Source organism: Chrysemys picta, chromosome 1 (assembly GCF_011386835.1).
Source record: "Chrysemys picta bellii isolate R12L10 chromosome 1, ASM1138683v2, whole genome shotgun sequence".
NCBI classification, from domain to species: Eukaryota; Metazoa; Chordata; order Testudines; family Emydidae; genus Chrysemys; species Chrysemys picta.
Window position 1 is genome coordinate 204,508,114 of NC_088791.1, and position 19,339 is coordinate 204,527,452.

Here is a 19,339-nt window from a genome sequence, read left to right on the forward strand (position 1 = left end):
TGACTAATAATAAAATAATAATAATAGTGGTGAGCAGTTACTGAAATTTTTGATCCTTGTCCACATAAGTGAGCCCCATCTTCATAGCCGACTGAAAAGCCCCAGTGAACATCCCTTTGTATGTGCTGGCTAATGTTGAAGAGTATCCATTATTGTGGATCATTCTTGGAATTGCAGAGGGCTTGCAAACCTTACTCACATTCAACAGTAACTTATTGCATGAGTGATTCCATTGACTCCAATATGCAGATAGAGAGGATAAGACATCATGTGAAAGCATTATGAGACACGGCACCATAATGGAAGCAAGGCAAGAGGTTGAGATAGGGGAAATATCCAAACTTGGACTACTGATGGCAGGCTTATCTCTTAAATATCCTACATTTGCTATACATCTCACTTGTTTAGATATTTCCCTTTTTGTGTCATACCATCTTGTCATGTTTCTATATGTCCCATAGTGTGGCAGTGGTTTATGCTGCTTTTACACCAGGTTTTCCCTCTTCCTTTGGTTATTCTCTACTGTGACCATATTTTTAGTAGAGCAAGGAGTGAACCAGAGGCTAATCAGAGGAAGTGTGGACCTGATGGCACGTGAACAGCCTTAGGAATACTCAGTGTGGAGTTGGGGGTTCAGCACAGTATGACTGGTGAAGAACTTCTGGGTACGTCTACATGTGAGCCTCCCAACCCGGGTTCAATAGATTCAGACTTGCAGGGCTCGTGCTACTGCGCTAAAAATAGACTGTGTAGACTGTGCTTGAAGTTGCAGCTTAGGCTGGATCTTGAGCTCTGAAGCCTAGGGAGGGGCCCATGCTCCAACCCAAGGCATAACTTCAAAGGGCTGTCTACACAGCTGTGTTTAGTGCAGTAGCATAAGCCAGAGTGTCTGGACCCCAGGTTGGGACTCTGACTGCCACGGGCTGTGTAGACACACTCTGTAGGGGAAAGGACAAGCAAAGGGAAAAGATCTAAGAGACCAAAGAAGGAAGACAAACATGGTTTGGAGGGTGCAGAGAGAATACTGTCCCCCATTTCAAGGGCCTGTGTCCTATTTGCAGTGTTGGAAATGTAAAGAAGTCTGAGAAGACATAGCCAACACATTTGACATAGAGTACCTATTGCTATGGAAACACCCAGGTGAAATCCTGACCCCACTGAACTCAAATGATGGAAAAACACCCATTGACTTAAATGGAGCTAGGAATTTATCCCCCATGTTCAAAAATCTCCTCCAAAGCAGAAGACTGTAGAAAATAAGATAATATTATAACCCAGAAATCACACCATAAAAAAATGGTATAAAGAAGCATTCTGTTAAAATTTTATTTGAATAAATGTTGCTTTGCTCCAAGTAACCAACCAAGTCTCACCTCCCTCCCGGAGGTTTGACTTTTTGGGTATACGTTAGATACTGTGGGGGAGAAGTATTGTTGAAGTTGAAAACAATTCTGTGCCGGTAAAAGAAGGTTAAGTGGTTTTTATTACTGGAATCTCTTTGACAGACACCTTAGTGTAAAAATACTTATAGATACAACGTACTGTATGTTTTAAAAGAAATTTTCTATGGCTATGTTGCTCTCTGATTGAAGCTTAAAATAGGCTATTCTCTAAACTAATATGAATGCAGATAATATGAATAACAGCAGAATAGAACACTGTCAAAAGATAAGTATTGCCTGCTTGAAAAGTAAACCTCTTTACTCCAACCCCAGATTTTTAAATAACTATCTGTCTTTTCCAAAGTATTTTATACAGTTCCCAAAGAACATGCATATGAACTCTGAACCTTCTGACACACACAACTCTCCATATCCTGGCAAAAAAGCAAAAGGAAGTAGTGTTGTTTCATCAATTTCAACAGCTAGTTTAAATCAGATACAGGATTGCTTTCTTGTATAACTGACAGTGAATAAATTAGAGAACCTGTCTAGGATTTTTAGATTAACCTTTTTTAAAAAGTGCAAATGACGAGCCTGATCCTGCAAACTCTTACTTACCTGATTACTCATATTGACTTGAATGAGACTGTTCTTTGCATAATTAAGAGCTAATCTTTTTCAGGGTGTGCGGGGTCTATCACAGATTTAGGATCTGATTCAACTCCCGTTAAAGTCATTGGAAGTCTTTCTGATGACTTCAGTGAAAGTTGGATCAGGCCCATAATTCTTATCTGATCTTATACAACGTACCTCAAGAAGGAAATAATTCTCCACTTTGAGTTTTACTGAGATGAAAACATATGGAATGGATATCCATGGAGTTCTTTATAGAGGGGACCACCTTACATGGACACTTGTAGGGTTGGAACTCAAATGCTCAGTCATTCAAGGTACTGAGCACTCTGTCCCCAATCCAGCAAAGCATTTAAATACACGCTTAATTTTAAGCACGAGTAGTCCCATTCACTTCAAAGTTTGTTGTCATTGACTTCATTAGGACTACACACATACTTAAAATTAAGCATATAACTAAATGGTTTGCCTCTGTTCATGACATATGTTTGCAGGATCCGGTTTTAAATTCTCAATAGGGCTTTATTCTTAATAAAAAAATTAATCGCAATTAATCATGCTGTTTTAAACAATAACAGAATACCATTTATTTAAATATTTTTGGATGTTTCCTACACTTTCAAATATATTGATTTCAATTACAACACAGAATGCAAAGTGTACAGTGCTCACTTTATATTTATTTTTATTACCAATATTTGCACTGTAAAAAACAAAAGAAATAGTATTTTTCAATTCACCTAATACAAGTACTGTAGTGAAATCTCTTTATCATGAAAGTTGAACTTACAAGTATAAAATTATGTACAAAATATAACTGGATTCAAAAATAAAACAATGTAAAACTTTAGAGCCTATAAGTCCACTCAGTCCTACTTCTTGTTCAGCCAGTCACTTAGACAAACAAGTTTGTTTACATTTTCAGGAGATAATGCTCCTTGTTTACAATGTCACCTGAAAGTGAGAACAAGTGTTCGCATGGCAGTGTTATAGCCGGTGTTGCAAAATATTTACGTGCCAAATGCGCTAAAGATTCATATGTTCCTCATACTTCAACCACCATTCCAGAGGACTTGCATCCACGCTGATGACAGGTTCTGCTAGATAATGATCCAAAGGAGTGTGGACTGACGCATGTTCATTTTCATCATCTGAGTCAGACACCACCAGCAGAAGATTCCTTTTCTTTTTTGATGGTTTGGGTTCTGTAGTTTCTGTATCAGAGTGTAGCTCTTTTAAGACTTCTGAAAGCATGCTCCACACCTCATCCCTCTCAGATTCTTAAATCTTGGGTCGAGTGCTGTAGCTATCTTTAGAAATCTCAGATTGGTACCTTCTTTGCGTGTTGTCAAATCTGCAATGAAAGTGTTCTTAAAACGAACAGCATGTGCTGGGTCATCATCTGAGACTGCTATAACATGAAATATATGGCAGAATGAGGGTAAAACACAGAGCAGGAGACATACAATTCTCCCTCAAGGAGTTCAGTCACAAATTTAATTAAGGCGTTAGTTTTTTTAACGAGCATCGTCAGCATGGAAGCATGTCCTCTGGAATGGTGGCTAAAGTGTGAAGGGGCATACGAATGTTTAGCGTTTCTGGCACGTAAATACCTTGCAATGCCAGCTACAAAAGTGTCATGCGAACGCCTATTCTCACTTTCAGGTGATGTAAATTTGAAGCGGGCAGCATTATCTCCCGTAAAGGTAAACAAACTTGTTTGTCTTAGCAATTGACTGAACAAGAAGTAGGACTGAGTGGATTGTAGGATCTAAAGTTTTACATGGTTTTGTTCTTGAGTGCAGTTATGTAACAAAAAAAATCTCTATATATATATGTTGCACTTCCACCATGAAGAGATTGCATTACCGTTCTTGTATGTGGTGAACTGAAAAATACTATTTCTATTGTTTATCATTTTTACAATATTTTTAATAAAAAAATAATAATATAAAGTGAGCACTGTACACTGAGCACTTTTTATTCTGTTGTAATTGAAATCAATATATTTGAAAATGTAGAAAAACATCCAAAAATATTTAATACATTTCAGTTGTTTAACAGTGCGATTAAAACTGTGATTGATAGCAATTTTTTTAACTGTGATTAATTTTTTGAGCCCTAATTCTTAAAACTGAAAAAATATTACAAATTTCATTTATTTTTCATCATTTATGCTGCTTGTTTACTTCTTGCAATTTTCTGAGTTTGGTCTGTGTAAACAAACTTGTGTTATTCATCAGTGTAAGCTCAGTTTCACTTTCTGGTTCTTACATACTTGGGCAATATGGCAATATTTGGGTTACAAATACTGCAAAAGAATGTTATCCATTTAACATTTTTAAAAGATCATGGAAACATTTATGTTTATATTATGTGTTGTAAAGGTGTGTTTTTTATTGTTTATTTTACCCAACATAACTGTGTGGCCTAAGTTCATTTGAGAGTGCAACTTTTAACTTGTGTGCAGGGTTTTTTGTACATATTGAAAATCACTATTGTCTAAGGGGGTAATATATCATCTTTTATTTTAGTTTTCTCTGTTTAAGCGAAAGTCGTTGACAAGTCAGAAAAATGTACATAACAGCAATGAAGGTAAATCTGAAAAGCCACTCCAAAGTGAAAAGGATAAAGGAAAGGAAGCAGATTTATCTGGTGATGACAGGAAAGACGAAAACCAAAATCACACGAGGGAGAATCCTAAGGAAACCACAACTAACCAGGGCAGAAAGACCAAGTCCTCTACTTGTGTAATACTGTAATGCTGTCAGAATATATATTTGATAGGCTGCAAGCACATGTTGCAATTTATACTTGAAAACAATTATGACGTCTTATTGTTACTGATGACAGATTTAAAAAAAATAATTAAGTTGTTTGCCTTGGTTTTGGACTTGAAGACCATGGTTTTGGTATTTATTTCTTTTGATAATTTTAGTAATTGAAACTGATGAGCTTATCAGAATGTTACTGAAGTGTTGTGGCCTTATCTGTTCAGTGTTGTAATAAAAATATATTTTTGTATGTGAAAAGTTGGATTCAGGCATTTTAATAATTTTTGCTAAATAATTGTATTCTATGCTTGAATCTACATGGTACCACTTACAGTCTGATATGGTGCAAAGCTGTAAATAGCTACTGTAGTGTATTATTTGGTTCAACAACACAGCTAGGAATATTTAGAAATGAACATTAGGAAGGGTATTGAGCCACTTAGAAATCATCTGTCTTGTTCCATTTTGAAAAGAAAAATAGCAATAAAACTCTACAGTATGTAAAAATATAGGCCCTGATTCAGCAAGGTACTGTAAGCATGTATCTAGCTTTATGAATATGTATAGTTCCAGTGAAGTCAATGAGATACCTCACTGCAAGTAATGTGCTTATGTGCCTGGCCAAATCAGGGCCTTGCAGAAACACCACTCATTTCTGAGAGATGCTGTGTGCCTTCAACTCTTGATGAAATCAGTGAGAGTTGTTGAGGGAATTCGCCTCTACATAGAATCAAGCCAACAGCAGGGCAGAATGAAATCAGTTGTCAATATTGCCATTTTACCATTTTACTGGAAACCTATTCCTGCATCCTTGAGCACCCAAATCTTCACCGTACTTTAGTGGAGGTTTTGTTAGCATACAAACTACAGTATCTGAGACCCTTAATTATGATTACATATGGTGGACATCTTGAAGTAAGCAAAACTTTATATTTAGTAAAGTAAATAAATTGATCATATAGACAAGGCTACTAAGATATTCATCTTTATAGAGCCGCTGATGCTTTGTCAAAAAACTTTGAAAAGCATTCTGTAGTATTAAGAAATCATTTGAGTTTATGTATAATTTTCTGTATTTTTCTTCCTTTTCATTTTATGAAGGACATTTGCAGGAAAACATTTTCATCGTTAACAGTTCATGTGTTGCAGCTGCCTGCTTTCCACCTGGAGTTAATATCCTCTGTTTGGGACATCTGAATGAATTACTATGGGAAATATTGATGTTGCAAACAGATCATTATGGGCTAAATCCCTCTTGTTTTTCTCAGGCAAGTACTTTCAGTAGCTTCAATGGCTCTGCTCTAAGGGAGGAGAAAGGATTTGGCCCTCTCTCCGGTGGGGATTATGCAGAAGGAGCAAGTGAATGCTTCAGCCAATTTCCAGACCCTCAGTGGGATGCAAATGTTTTTTTCTTTCAGAATTTGTCATTTTTATTTGTTGTTTACATTTCTTATATTTAACACACAGTTCTAATTACTAAATTCATAAAAAGACAAGATTCCTTAAAATTCAGCTGCAAATAAATAAGAAATAAGAATGTAGTTTATTAATAAATGTAAAAACACATCCTGTCCTGTGATTAATCTGATCCCAGGATTGTGTTTTCGTATTCAAAAGTCATTAGTTATTAAACAAAGATAAACATGTAACGTAGAACATATAATATAAAACCAGAATTGTAGCCAAATTGAATCCTTTTCAAAATATTTCATAAGAGACAAGCTGATCTTTAAAAAACAACTAGGAAAAAGTTATTTAATTTCACTGACTTGTGCACACTTCTGAATCTGCCTTTGGCCCAACTTCACCTCTGATTTATCTATTTTTCCTAGTTTCAGGGCTGCTTAGGCTTTATATAACCCTGTCACAAGTGACTAGAGCTGTTCTTAACCTAGAAATTGGTCCAACTGAATGCTTAGTTCGTATAAGTATGGCAAATACCCAAATACTTTAATGGAGCCTCCCCTGGACTGCAGTAAGTAGCATCATATTAAAAGCCTGCATTCTGTGTCATCCTTTTCCAGAGTTAATTAAGATCCTGTCCTTTTGTTCTGCTATTTTTCCATGTGACAGCTTTGAGTTCTACAGAAGTACATTAAATATGTTATTTTCTTTCTAGCAAAATACATGGTATTTACTGTTTTCCTCTTTTTCTCAGTGGACATTTGACTTCTGTTCTGCTTGGATAGGAAAAAATCTGAATAGGAAAAAATCTTGGAAGAGGAGTGATAAACTACATGGTTTCCTTCAGTGAGTTGAAATTAGTTTTACATTTTTAAAGGGGGCTGGAATTGATCCCAAAGGAAGGTACCCTAAGGAGTATTTCTTTTTTTTAAAGTGTGAGTTCAGTTAGTGAAGAGTAATTCTCTTAAATATGATGTTATTCTACAAGGGGAGGTTTTCTTAAAGCTATTGACACAGCAAAACACACTTGGAAGCACATTCTATTGTGATCCAATTACTTTGTATAGCATATTTTTTCTGTTCCCTTTTGCCCTTCCAAGTACAGTTACATGAAAACGGGATGTTTGCTGCCACAAAAGTCAAGACTCTTAACAGGCAGTGTGCACTGATTAAAAATAAATGATTTTTCATCTTTAATAATACCACATATTGTATAGTTTACTGCACGATAAAAAGGATATTGTTCACTAAAAGGTATTTTGTCAGATAAATAATAGCAGAAGGTTCCATCATAGAAATGATTTGGAGCACTGCTTTTGTTTTTTACCATTTACCCTTATTTTCCAAAGCTAAGTATTTCAGCATAAATCACTATTCCTGGATTACATGGTCCTGGTTCATGCCAGTGGGATGGCTCTTTAAACTTCATTTTTTTTCTAAAACTCGCCATCAAAATTATCATGCAGTGGAGGTTGTGTGCTTCACAAGTATATAACTATAGCATCTCTATCTTGACAGCCAACTCTTTTCCTCCCTCTGGCCCCTGACCAGCAGTTAAGTTGCTCACTCTTAGGCTAGGTCTACACTACCCGCCTGAATCGGCGGGTAGAATTCGATCTCTCGGGGATCGAATTAGCGCGTCTCGTCGGGACGCGACAATCGATCCCCAAATCGACACGCTTACTCCACCAGCGGAGGTAGGAGTAAGCGCCGTCGACGGGGAGCCGCGGAGGTTGATTTTGCTGCCGTTCTCACAGCGGGGTAAGTCGGCTCCGATACATCGAATTCAGCTACGCTATTCGCGTAGCTGAATTTGCGTATCTTAAATCGACCCCCCCCTGTAGTGAAGACCTGCCCTTAATCAATACTGTACCTGCTGCTTTAAATATATCTTTAGAGCTTTTTATCCTTTCAAGAAAATGGCTGAGTGCAGCTATCTTTTGCTCTTTGCTTTAAGATGCTCTGCTTTGGTATTTTTATATAATGCTTTTTAAAAAGATGGCTTAGCTTATAGATAGAGAAATAGTAAATCAGCATTGATGACAAAAAGCACAGGATCTGGCCCTACATCTACCATCACTTCAAGGGTGTTCAAAAACCCTGCCTGAGATCAAGAGACAATACAGCCCACACAATAATGTTGGTGATATAATAGCAAAACTCCCATTGACTTTGTTGGTGCAGGATCATGGAAGTGGGGCATAAACACACATTTCTGATTGTTTTTCATATTCCCAAAGAACATAGTGCTATACCGAGTGGTAATTTTTATTACTTTTTTCCCGGATAGCTTATATACATATATTGTGTCCATCCCTTATCTCTAATTACCCAGGTGAAGTCAATGGAGTTGATGTAAATCAGATCACATTTTGGCATGTTTATCATGTGTACATGAGCCTATCTTCTTCTAAGGCTGTGGGTAACATAAATGTGAGTTCAGGTAGAATTTAAGCCTGAGTATGACATTAAAATGGTCCAGCTATCACAATTTGGTTTTTGACAAATGATGTCCAAAAAAACTTTATAATGTAGTTATAGTTTTAGTGTAGTTATCAGAAACACACTTACAAAAATGCATGGAATTTGACATGTTCTATTATATTTCTTTTACAAACATCTCTGCGTCGCTTCAGTTGCCCAAAATTGAACAAATATATCCAGACTTACATTCTTAAGATATTTGTTAATAGTATTGCCCACAGCATATCCCATTGCCTCCTTTGTGTACTAGAGGAGAAAAAAACTCCTTATTTCAGTTTTTAATGCTTATGAAAAAGTGTGTTAATAGCCCTAGACAAAGCCATAATGTAGCTATCTGCTTCTTCTTCAACTGATGGAGTAATTGCAGTTTAGGCCTGACCTATAACACCCTTACTTTTCTAGCTGTGGAATCTCCTGAACACAACCCTGCCATAAGTATCAAGTTATGAAGTTAGCAAATATCTTTAAACTGATTGGCAGATTTTAAGGTTAAGTTTTAATAGACAATACAGTATATTTTCAATCAGTTTGCATGTGGGAAAATGGATAAGCTACTACGGTAATAGATTTAGAAAGCTTTATCATAAATGTATTGAACACAGAGGCCTGTAATCTTTTAAATCCCTATAAAATTTACTTATGTAAGTTAGAACTTTCACAGATACAACCAATGAAACTCAGTTATGGAGGGATGCATCTGCCTCTATATTTTAAATGAGAAACCAGCTTCCCATTATGAGCCTCCTTTTTCAGTCCCACAGAAACAAATTATTCCCCCTGAAATTTCACATGCTACATCTAAGGATATTTCCCTGTGAAATTTAAAGGCTGTTATTTGGCAGCTCTTCATTGAGTCCTTTTCAATACTCTGTAATGTGACACCATTTTTCGGCTTAATAGTCGTGCTGCATACTTCCTACCAATAACAAATGTCAGTGCTACCAACATTTAAAACCATCCTGTGATACAAAGTACAAGAATAATACTCCTGCACTTTGGTCCTCCACCTTCTTAACAGAAGAAGGTAATAACTATTTGATGCATTACTCTGTCAACTGCATATGTCCCATTTTAAGAAAAATAGTTAGGATCTCTCCTAAGGTGGTTATTGCAAACAGCGAAGTGACTCTTAAGTAGCACTAGTAATTTGCAGTCTAAAGAAGAATGAAACTTCCTTAGTTCTATATCTTTCAGGCAATTTTATCCAGTGATTGAGATAAAAACCTGGTGATACGCTGGCCTCTAGTGGTTCCTGTCTGGCTGTAGTTTATGAAAGACAGCTGGCTGCTGCGCCCCCTGCTGCTGAACTTTAAAACTAGAATGTCACTGACAGAAAAACTACAAAATGAGTAAGTTCTCTTCTGCATATACAGTATAGGGATACATTTTTCCAAGACACACACTGAAGAAGCATGGGTCCTGTGGAAAAAATAGTATGTAATCATGTAATTAAAGTCTGTATCATAATGCAGACCCAACAGGGGACTGAATTAAGGTTGAAACTGAAAAAAAAATACATTGTATGGTATCATATAGACACCTATATGGTTCATCACCCACTACACAGCCCTCTGCCACTTGAGCTAATGGAGTAACTGATAGCGGTAGTAGTTAGGTCGTCATCCTCTGTGTAGAGTGACCAGACAGCAAGTGTGAAAAATCGGGATGGGGATGGGGGGTAATAGGAGCCTATATAAGAAAAAGACCCAAAAATTGGGTCTGTCCCTATAAAATCAGTATTCCTGGTCACCCTAGATGAACCAGCCTTAGAGGGGGATGAGGCATACACTTTGCCAGAGGGTTTCGCAGATATTTGCAGACAGCAGAGGAATGGTGAGGTTCTGGAATCCTGATTTCCATTCCAGGCTCTGGAGGGGATTGTGCTCTAGCGGGTATAGACGCTTCTGCCCTGTTTTCCCCCAAGTCTGAATGCTTCTACCCAGCCTGTCCCAGCTCTCTCCCCTAAGCTTCTCATCCCAAATCCCCCTCGGTTTCTCATCCCAGTTCCAGTCTCCTCTTCTGATACCCTTGTTCGAGTCTCAGAAACTTTATTTTAAAAGAAAATCAGCTTAGGGCAGACACCCATCATGGAAGACTTCAGCCCAGGCAGTTTACATTTGACAAAGCCATAACTAACTGAAAGCAGGGTCTTATAATTGAAAGTGTTGGGCCACCTGAACTGTCGGCCTCTCTAGCTGTGCTGCCTGTAATAAACTGTTAATTCAAAGTAAAAAAGCAGCTCCTAAGTGTTTGATCTAAGAATTTTAGCTGGTTTATATTTTTTTAAAATATTTCCTGGATAGTCCTGCTTCTGCTGCAATCTACGGCCTGATCCCACAAACACTTACACCAGTGAGTAACTTTAAACATCTGAGCACCTTCATTCAATAAGCCTATTCACACGAGTAAAATTTCAAGCAGAGACGTTTGCAAGAGTCGACACCAAATTTGTCACTCTCTCACCTGACTACCATCAGCATCATAGCCTGGGCTTCCAAAAGCCAATTATATGCATCTGTATTGTTGCATTTTATCATACTTCTTTTACTTTTATGGGGAAAACATCAGATCACTAAACATTATTGGCAATTTCCTTTTAAAGAAAAAAAAATCAATAATTTTACTGGAGCCACATCTATGTTGATAATGGGCCATGGGAGAAATGTTTTTTTTAAAAAATTGCATCCTTAAATTAGCTGTAAGCTCTACTGCAGTACAAATAATATAATAAATGACTATCTAGCAGTACTTAACTTTGCTTTGTTCCTTACTGTGTACAAATCTGATGTATTATGATGTCCTTAACACATATTCCCATTCTATATTTTTGCTTTATTTTGTTTTTAAGACATCATGTGAATTCGTTTGTTTTTAAATTATTCCTGGACCGTATTTCATTTGTACCTGAAACACTTAAGAACTGACAGTCTTCAGTGGAAGTCATGGTGGTAATGTTTTGTGTAATGCAAGTAGTCACTGGAACGCTGTATAACCACAGGTTTAAATAGTTCACATTTTTTCTATAACTATTTGAAAGTTAAACAGAAGGAAAAAATGACCAAGATTATGCTCTTGGGTCACTAGATCTGAATTTTGTTTGTAATAGAGTCCCAGTGCAAAATGCTTTGGCTATTAAAATATCACTTGAGAAAGTGCCTGTGCGGGGGGGAGGGATAGCTCAGTGGTTTGAGCATTGGCCTGCTAAACCCAGGGTTGTGATCCTTGAGGGGGCCATTTAGGGATCTGGGGCAAAAAATCTGTCTGGGGATTGGTCCTGCTTGGAGCAGGGGACTGGACTAGATGACCTCCTGAGGTCCCTTCCAACCCTGAGATTCTAAGAACTATAACATTGATAACTATGCTATTATTTGGGATTTCTGATATGATGAGGAGTTTCCTGCTTCCTTTCTTCAAAGGTGCCTTAGACTTGCTTCTGAAATCTTTGTCTGGATTATTTTAGAGATATTGTCCTAACACAGGCGTAGAGCAAGATATGTGTTCTACAACACCTATGAGGTTTAGTGTCAAATTATAGTGGATTGTATACATGCCTCCAAAACAGGCGCACACACAGAGTTAGAATCATCCAATACAACAAGGGTTCTTAACGTTTTTCTTTCTGAGGCTCCCAGAACATGCTATAAAAACTCCACGGCCCACCATAACTGTTTTTCTGCATATATAAGCCAGGGCCAGCGTTAGGGGGTAGCAAGCAGGGCAATTGCCTGGGGCCCCGTGCCACAGGGGGCTCCGCAAAGCTAAATTGCAGAGGCTTTGGCTTCAGCCCTGGATGGCGGGGCTCAGAGCCCAGGGCTTCGGCTTTCTCTACTGGGTCACAGTGAGTCTAATGCTGGCTCTGCTTGGCGGACCCCCTAGAACCTGCTCGTGGCCCCCTGGTTGAGAACTACTGCAATACAACATGTAAATTACAACTGCTTGAGTCAGCCTGGCCTCTTGCAGTATATGAGGGATTCATCATAAGGGAGGATAGGCAGGTTTGCCACTGCCATTCTGTTTGTATTTCCTACTGAATGGGCATGCCATGTTAAGTTACTAGAAGAAGCTGCATGAGAGATGTGCAGAATCAGTGCCTATGCTTTGAGCTGCTCTGAGACCCCAGGGTCTCATTTCAGAAAAATTCAGGGGTGGAGTGAGGGGCAAAGCATCTAGAACATTATATGTGATTATATTACAGCTTGCAAAGTCTTGGTGGTTAGGGTGTGTGTGGGGGTGGTGGTGGTGGTGGAGTGGTGTATATAGACTTATGAAAATCTGGGGGGGGGGGAGTGTGCAAAACAAGGTCTGAGGGAGGGACAACTTCCCTTGCCCCATAGCAAATGATAACCCTGACTGGGACCCCCTGTTGCAGAGGAGGTTGCAGCTGCATTCTGCAGCTCAGCATCTCCCACAGTTCTGATGTCTGGTGTGCTCACCTCCCTTTGCAGCTCTCAGAAGTAGATCAGAGTTTTGGAGCCTCATGGGGGGTGACCTCGTTCACTAAGCCTGTTCACCTCAGCTCCTGCTTGCTTCCAGGTTTGGTGCATGGTGGTTTTTCCATTTGCAGCTTTCACTTCTGCCTAAGGGGGGCTTTTTGTCAAAATTGGGGGCAGTGGTGAGCAGTGATCTCCCTCCTAGCTCCTCCTACCCCGGGGCCAGTTTTTTAGCCAGGTGTTGGAACTCCCCAGAGTTTCACCTGCAGTGCCTCCCTGCTGGCTCCTCTGCACCATCATCCAGATATGGCAGAGCAGCTGAAAAAGCATAGAATGAGATCCAATGGTGCTCCATCTGTGAGACTGCCCTCTCAGGCTTGGCAGATGGTGAGTTGTGGCCAGCTTGCACCTAGCCTTCTATCCCTAACTCTGTTAAGATCCCAGTACTATGAGTTAGGTCCTGGGGAAGGTGTGTGTGATCCTCTGCCTACTGGAGCAGCCACAACTCTGACATGGAAATAATGGACCAGGAGTTTATGGGCAGAGCAGGGAGAGTCTCCAAGGATGAGGAGAACCCAGTCAGCTGACACAGGGGCCCCTGGAGAACAGAGAAGAACAGACTTGTCACAAATCCCACCCCACCAAATCCTAAAATGGGTCCTGCACACCCTGGGAAAAGAAGCAGGGCTCATAAGCACCCTCCCTCTCCTTCCCAATTTGTCCAGGAAGACTCTGGAAGCTTTTTCCCCTCTCCCCCCCATGGGGAAATGGGACCCAGCAGGCAAGGCTCAGAAAGAGATCTTGTGAGAGGACTTCAGGCCCTCAGGAAGGTCACAAAAGGCCTCACAAAAAGCCAAAGTGGAGCTTAAATGCTCTCTAAGCGAGCTAAAAAAAATCAAAGAATGCAAAAAATGGGGAATAAAAAGCAAAAAGATCTAGGAGGTCTGAGTCTTCTGACTCCTCATCCACTTCCCCTTTCTCCTCCCCAAAGGCTTGTGAATTATCAGGCTCTATTTCTGATCCAGACCAGGGAAAGATTCAGCATACATTCTATCTACCTGAGTAATTTGAGGCCATGTGAAACAAGGTTGTATCCACTATTCATATTCAACCTGAAAAAAATCCCAAGAATAAGCCTCTGAGCTAATTTCTCTCCTCAAAATCCTCCCCCGAGGCCGTGATTCCCCTACACTCCTCCTTCAAGGAAGTAATCCAGGATGAATGGGATAAGCCAAATGGGGCAAGTACATTAACAGAAATGATATTAAATTCTATGGGATACAGGGGAACGGGAAAGGGAGTTCTATCATAAGGACCCCCACCAATAGAAAAATGAAGGACCCTCTCAAAAAAGACTTTGAGGCCTCCTTAACCTCCTTCAGAGCATCCCTTGCATGTACTTGGTTTGCGAGGGCATCACTCTCCTGGCTGGAAGATCTCAGAGCCCTCAAGGATCGAGATCACCCTGTCTTCGCCACTATTTTAAAGAAAGTTTCCCTGGCAACAGCATTCATTGTTGATGCCTCAGTGGACATGATGAGATTTTCAGCTAAAGCCATGGCCTCCAGCTCAGTGACCCTGTGCCACTGAGAGCTCTGTCCCTGGAAGGTGGATAGTCTCTCAAAACAGATGCTGTGCTCTGCCAAATTCACAAACCCTGCTTTTTGGAGACAAGCTAGTGGCAGACAATGCTGCAAAATCTAAACAGTCCCTTCCAATGCCACACCAGGCCTTTAAGAGAGCGTACAACCTGGCCTTCAAACACAGGCATTCCTTTTGGCCTTCAACCTTACAGAAATACCAGCAAAGAGATAAGCAGGTTCTCCAGAGGAAAGCCATGGAACTGTGACTTAGAAGGAAAAGCCCAAGAGACCCTTGCTGCTCCCAAAGCCTCTTTATGACAAAGACTGCATAGGTCTCTGCCCAGATTTGAAGCTGAAGCTTGGGAGCAGGGATTTCCTATTTCCTGGAGGAATGGATTGCTTTGATCCCAGACCAGTGAGTCAGGGAGATAGGAAGGCAGGGATATGCCCTTGAGTTACAGGCTCCACCCCATCTGTTTTTCATCCAGTCCCCATCTTGAATGATCCTGTAAAGCATGATCTAATCCAGAACAAGAGTTCTCACCTCCCAGGTATGGGAGTAATAGAGTATGCCCTCAGAAGAAAGATTCTCAGGGTGCTATTCCATCTTCTTTATCATTTAGAAGTGAACAGGGCGGGATCCAAGCCATTCTAGATCTCAAAAGGCTCAACAAGTGGACGAAGAAATTGAAGTTCTGGAGAGAGATCCTAACCTCTATGGCAGTGATTCCCAAACTGAGGTTCGTGAACCCCTGGAGGTTCATGAAATGTTACAGTGGGTTCTCGGGAAAAAATTCCCTAATGACGGACAGAGCTGTCCATAGGGACCCCGGGCAGCACGGGGCCAGCAACCCGGAGCCTTGGGGACTTCCAAGAGCTAAGCAGATCAAAGCAAGCATATCTATCACACTGAGGAGATTTAAACTTCAAGACTTCTTATACGAAATAGAAAAGGAGGTGGATTTTTTTGCTGTTTTTAAAATTAAATAGGCTGCTAGTGTTGTTTTTAAATTATTCTGAAGAACAAGTTTAAGTTTTGTTGTAACATGTATTGTTTGCCTTGACTGCTCAAGACCTGAATGCTTGTGTAGGAGAAACTCTTCGAGTTAGCTTCTTAAATACCTTCATGCTGTTTCACATCTGATACTCCTTGATGAAACATAGGAGCCAGAGGCGCCAGTACGGGGGGGGGCGACGAGGGTCACGTGCCGCCCCTGCGTCAGCACGCCCCCTCACGGGTCCCTCCCTTTTTTTTCTGGCAGCCCCTGTGGGCCTCCTTACTTTTCCAGCGGTGCCCCCCAGGCCCTGGGGTGCATGGGGGCTTTGCCCCCGCACCCCTTTTTTCTACTGGTGCCTCTGATAGGAGCCTTGTCTTATAACAGGCTTAATCAAAAGTGATACAAGCTACAAAAGTGAGATCTTGGAAGAGTGTTGCCGTTTTCATAATGTAATAAAAATACTGTAATGATAAATAATAATAAATAGTGTGTAATAAGCATGTCATAAAAACAAACTTTATACACCTCTACCTCGATATAACACTGTCCTCGGGAGCCAAAAAATCTTACCGCGTTATAGGTGAAACCGTGTTGTATCGAACTTGCTTTGATCCGCTGGAGCACGCAACCCCCCGCCCCCCCCCGGAGCACTGCTTTACCGCGTTATATCCGAATTCATGTTATATCGAGTCACGTTATATCGGGGTAGAGGTGTATTTCCAAGATCACTGCTTTTATAATTTGTGCTGAGGTAAGGAAGAAAATCCCTGGAAATATTCATTTTTAGGAGGGGGTTCACGAAACTTGAAATTTTAGTGAAAGGGGTTCGCGGGTTGTTAAAGTTTGGGAACCACTGCTGTATGGTGTCATCCCTGTCCCATTTTACTCATCCTTGCCAAACACTCCCCTCCCCGCTCCTCCCCCTGGTCTTTACAAAGGTGGTGATCATACCCAGAGTCAGGTCACAGGGGATCCACTGGAAACCCTTTCTGGATGACATCTTAATCAGTGCTCCATCCCAAGCAGCAGCCCACAGAGCTACATAATTGACCTTGAATCTCCTGCAGAGGCATGGCTTTATTATCAGCATCAAGAAAAGTTCTTTTATTCTGTCCACCCAAATAACTCAGTCGGCAGTGGGCACAGACACTTGGATAGCAAGGATATATCCATCTCTAGAGAGATACCAGAAGTTTCAAGATCTCCTCGCATTTGTTTTGGAACTGTAAGAGACCCAGTATTGCACTGGTCCTTCAACTCCTAAGCCTCCTAGTATCATGCTTGGGGATCATTCCGTGGGGGTAATCACACATCAGGTGCCTTTTTTCTACTGGTGCCTCTGATAGGAGCCTTGTCTTATAACAGGCTTAATCAAAAGTGATACAAGCTACAAAAGTGAGATCTTGGAAGAGTGTTGCCATTTTCATAATGTAATAAAAATACTGTAATGATAAATAATAATAAATAGTGTGTAATAAGCATGTCATAAAAACAAACTTTGTACACCTCTACCTCGATATAACACTGTCCTCGGGAGCCAAAAAATCTTACCGCGTTATAGGTGAAACCGCGTTATATCGAACTCGCTTTGATCTGCTGTAGCATGCCTCCCTACCCCCCGGAGCACTGCTTTACCGCGTTATATCTGAATTTGTGTTATATCGGGTCGCGTTATATCGGGGTAGAGGTGTATTTCCATGTTGTTCTACACTTCCCAAGAGATGGCTCTATAGTAGAACCTCAGAGTTACGGACACCTCGGGAATGGAGGTTGTTCGTAACTCTGAAATGTTCGTAATTCTGAACAAAACATTATGGTGGTTCTTTCAAAAGTTTATAACTGAACATTGACTTAATACAGCTTTGAAACTTTACTGTGCAGAATTAAAATGCTGCTTTCCATTTTTTTTTAGTAGTTTATGTTTAACTCAGTACTGTACTGCATTTGCTGCTGCTGCTGCTGCTTTTTTGGGGGGTCTCTGTTGCTGCCAGATTGTGTATTTCCAGTTCCAAATGTGTGTCGTTGACTGGTCAGTTTGTAACTCTAGTGTTCATAACTCTGAGGTTCTACTGTATCTTCATTCTGTCCAGTGCCACAGCATCCACTGAGCAGAGGTGGCACACCTTAGTTATCAGAAGGGCTCTGAAAATTTACTTCAAACACAGAGTCCATGAGGAGATCAGGTGCCCTGTTTGTATCCTTTCATCTGAAATGCCAAGGACTCAGAGCTTGCAAGTCGTCTGTTGCTAGGTGGATTAGACTATGCATTGTGGAAGTGTACAAGGCATTGGAGATTCTGGTTCCAAAGGGGTTCAGGGCACACTCGAACCCTGGCAACTTCGTGGGCAGAAAGAGCTAATGCATCCACCACAGCAGAAGTTTGTAAGGCAATCACCTGGTCAAATGCTACCATTTTTATCAATAACTACAAGGTGGACTTCCTTTGGCAGGAAGATGCTGTGGTATGGCCCAGAAATGATTTTGCACTTTAATAAAATATGGATGGGGAGGGATATAGTTTTCCTTTTTCTGACCTTTTCTATAACCCTCCTTACATCTGTTCATTGCTCGCTACTTCCCAGATGTCAAGAACTATGGGAGATACTGGGCTACAGAATGGAAAATTTATTGCTGATAATTTCCTTTCTGGTAGTAGCATCTCCCACAATTCTACTCATCCTGGATGGCTCATGAGTCAAGGTTCAGATACTAAGTGGACCGTCTTCTTTGGTCTTAAGTATATACCGGTAGTTACTTTGTTATTTGTTATTAATGATGTTATGGAAATTCTACAGTTTGGGAATAACTCATCTGTAAGGAAGCTGGAACTGAGAAGGCGTGGCCAGACCATGCAGCTCCAAAACTCTGATCTGCCTGTGTGAGCTGCAAAAAGAGAAGAGCAGCCCAGATGTCAGGAACTTGGGGGGACACTGCTAGGAGAATAGAAACTATCTGTAAGAAATTTTACATCCTTGATTCTGCTGGCAATGGTTCCTGGTACAACACTACTCTATTTGTGCAGATTAATCCTATTCTTGGCAAGAATAATCTGCATGTGGGTAGATAACATGTTGGTTTAAAGGACATATGCAAACACATACAGGGACCATGAGACCCCTGATCTTTTAGCCCAGCCTCTGACACCCCTCTGTGGATCCTACTATGGAGGATTTATGTGCAGTGACCTGGGTTTTAGTTTCTCTCCTTTGTTTTGAAACATCACTCTCTGAGAAGTGACCATCCTCCACGAGAAAACTGATGCCCTTTAAAAAAAAATCAGAAAAAGAAAACTCCCTCCCCCAGTTTGGCACCTTTCCCTGTTCTGCAGAGGCCTGCTCCAAATCCTACTGTTGTCTTGACCTGGGCTCCCAGGTCTTGGCTGGAATCGCTCTCCTTTTACAATCTTAGAATCATAGAATATCAGGGTTGGAGAGACCTCAGGAGGTCATCTAGTCCAACCCCCTGCTCAAAGCAGGACCAACCCCAACTAAATCATCCCAGGCAGGGCTTTGTCAAGCCTGACCTTGGCCTTCACTGTCTTTGAAGGCTACATGCCAGCAGGACCCCACTCCCTTACACTATCCCTTCAACATTATTTTACCCACATCAGATGCTTCCTTTCTAGGGTGGGGGAAGGTGAGTTCTTATTCT

General features: G+C 40.6%; 2 protein-coding genes across 2 annotated transcripts in view; one reads left to right on the forward strand and one right to left on the reverse strand.

Annotated features, from left to right (window-relative positions):
* Positions 1–6,913, forward strand: part of RPGR (retinitis pigmentosa GTPase regulator) — a 95,654-nt gene extending 88,741 nt beyond the window's left edge. Inside the window, exon 17 of the mRNA XM_024110833.3 lies at positions 4,550–6,913. Within this exon, the coding sequence (XP_023966601.2) occupies positions 4,550–4,777 (228 nt within the window). The 3' untranslated portion in view covers positions 4,778–6,913. The remainder of the gene's footprint in view (positions 1–4,549) is intronic.
* LOC135978000 (uncharacterized) overlaps positions 1–19,339 on the reverse strand; it is a 1,156,726-nt gene that overhangs the window by 954,633 nt on the left and 182,754 nt on the right. The gene's annotated exons all lie outside the window — the stretch shown is intronic.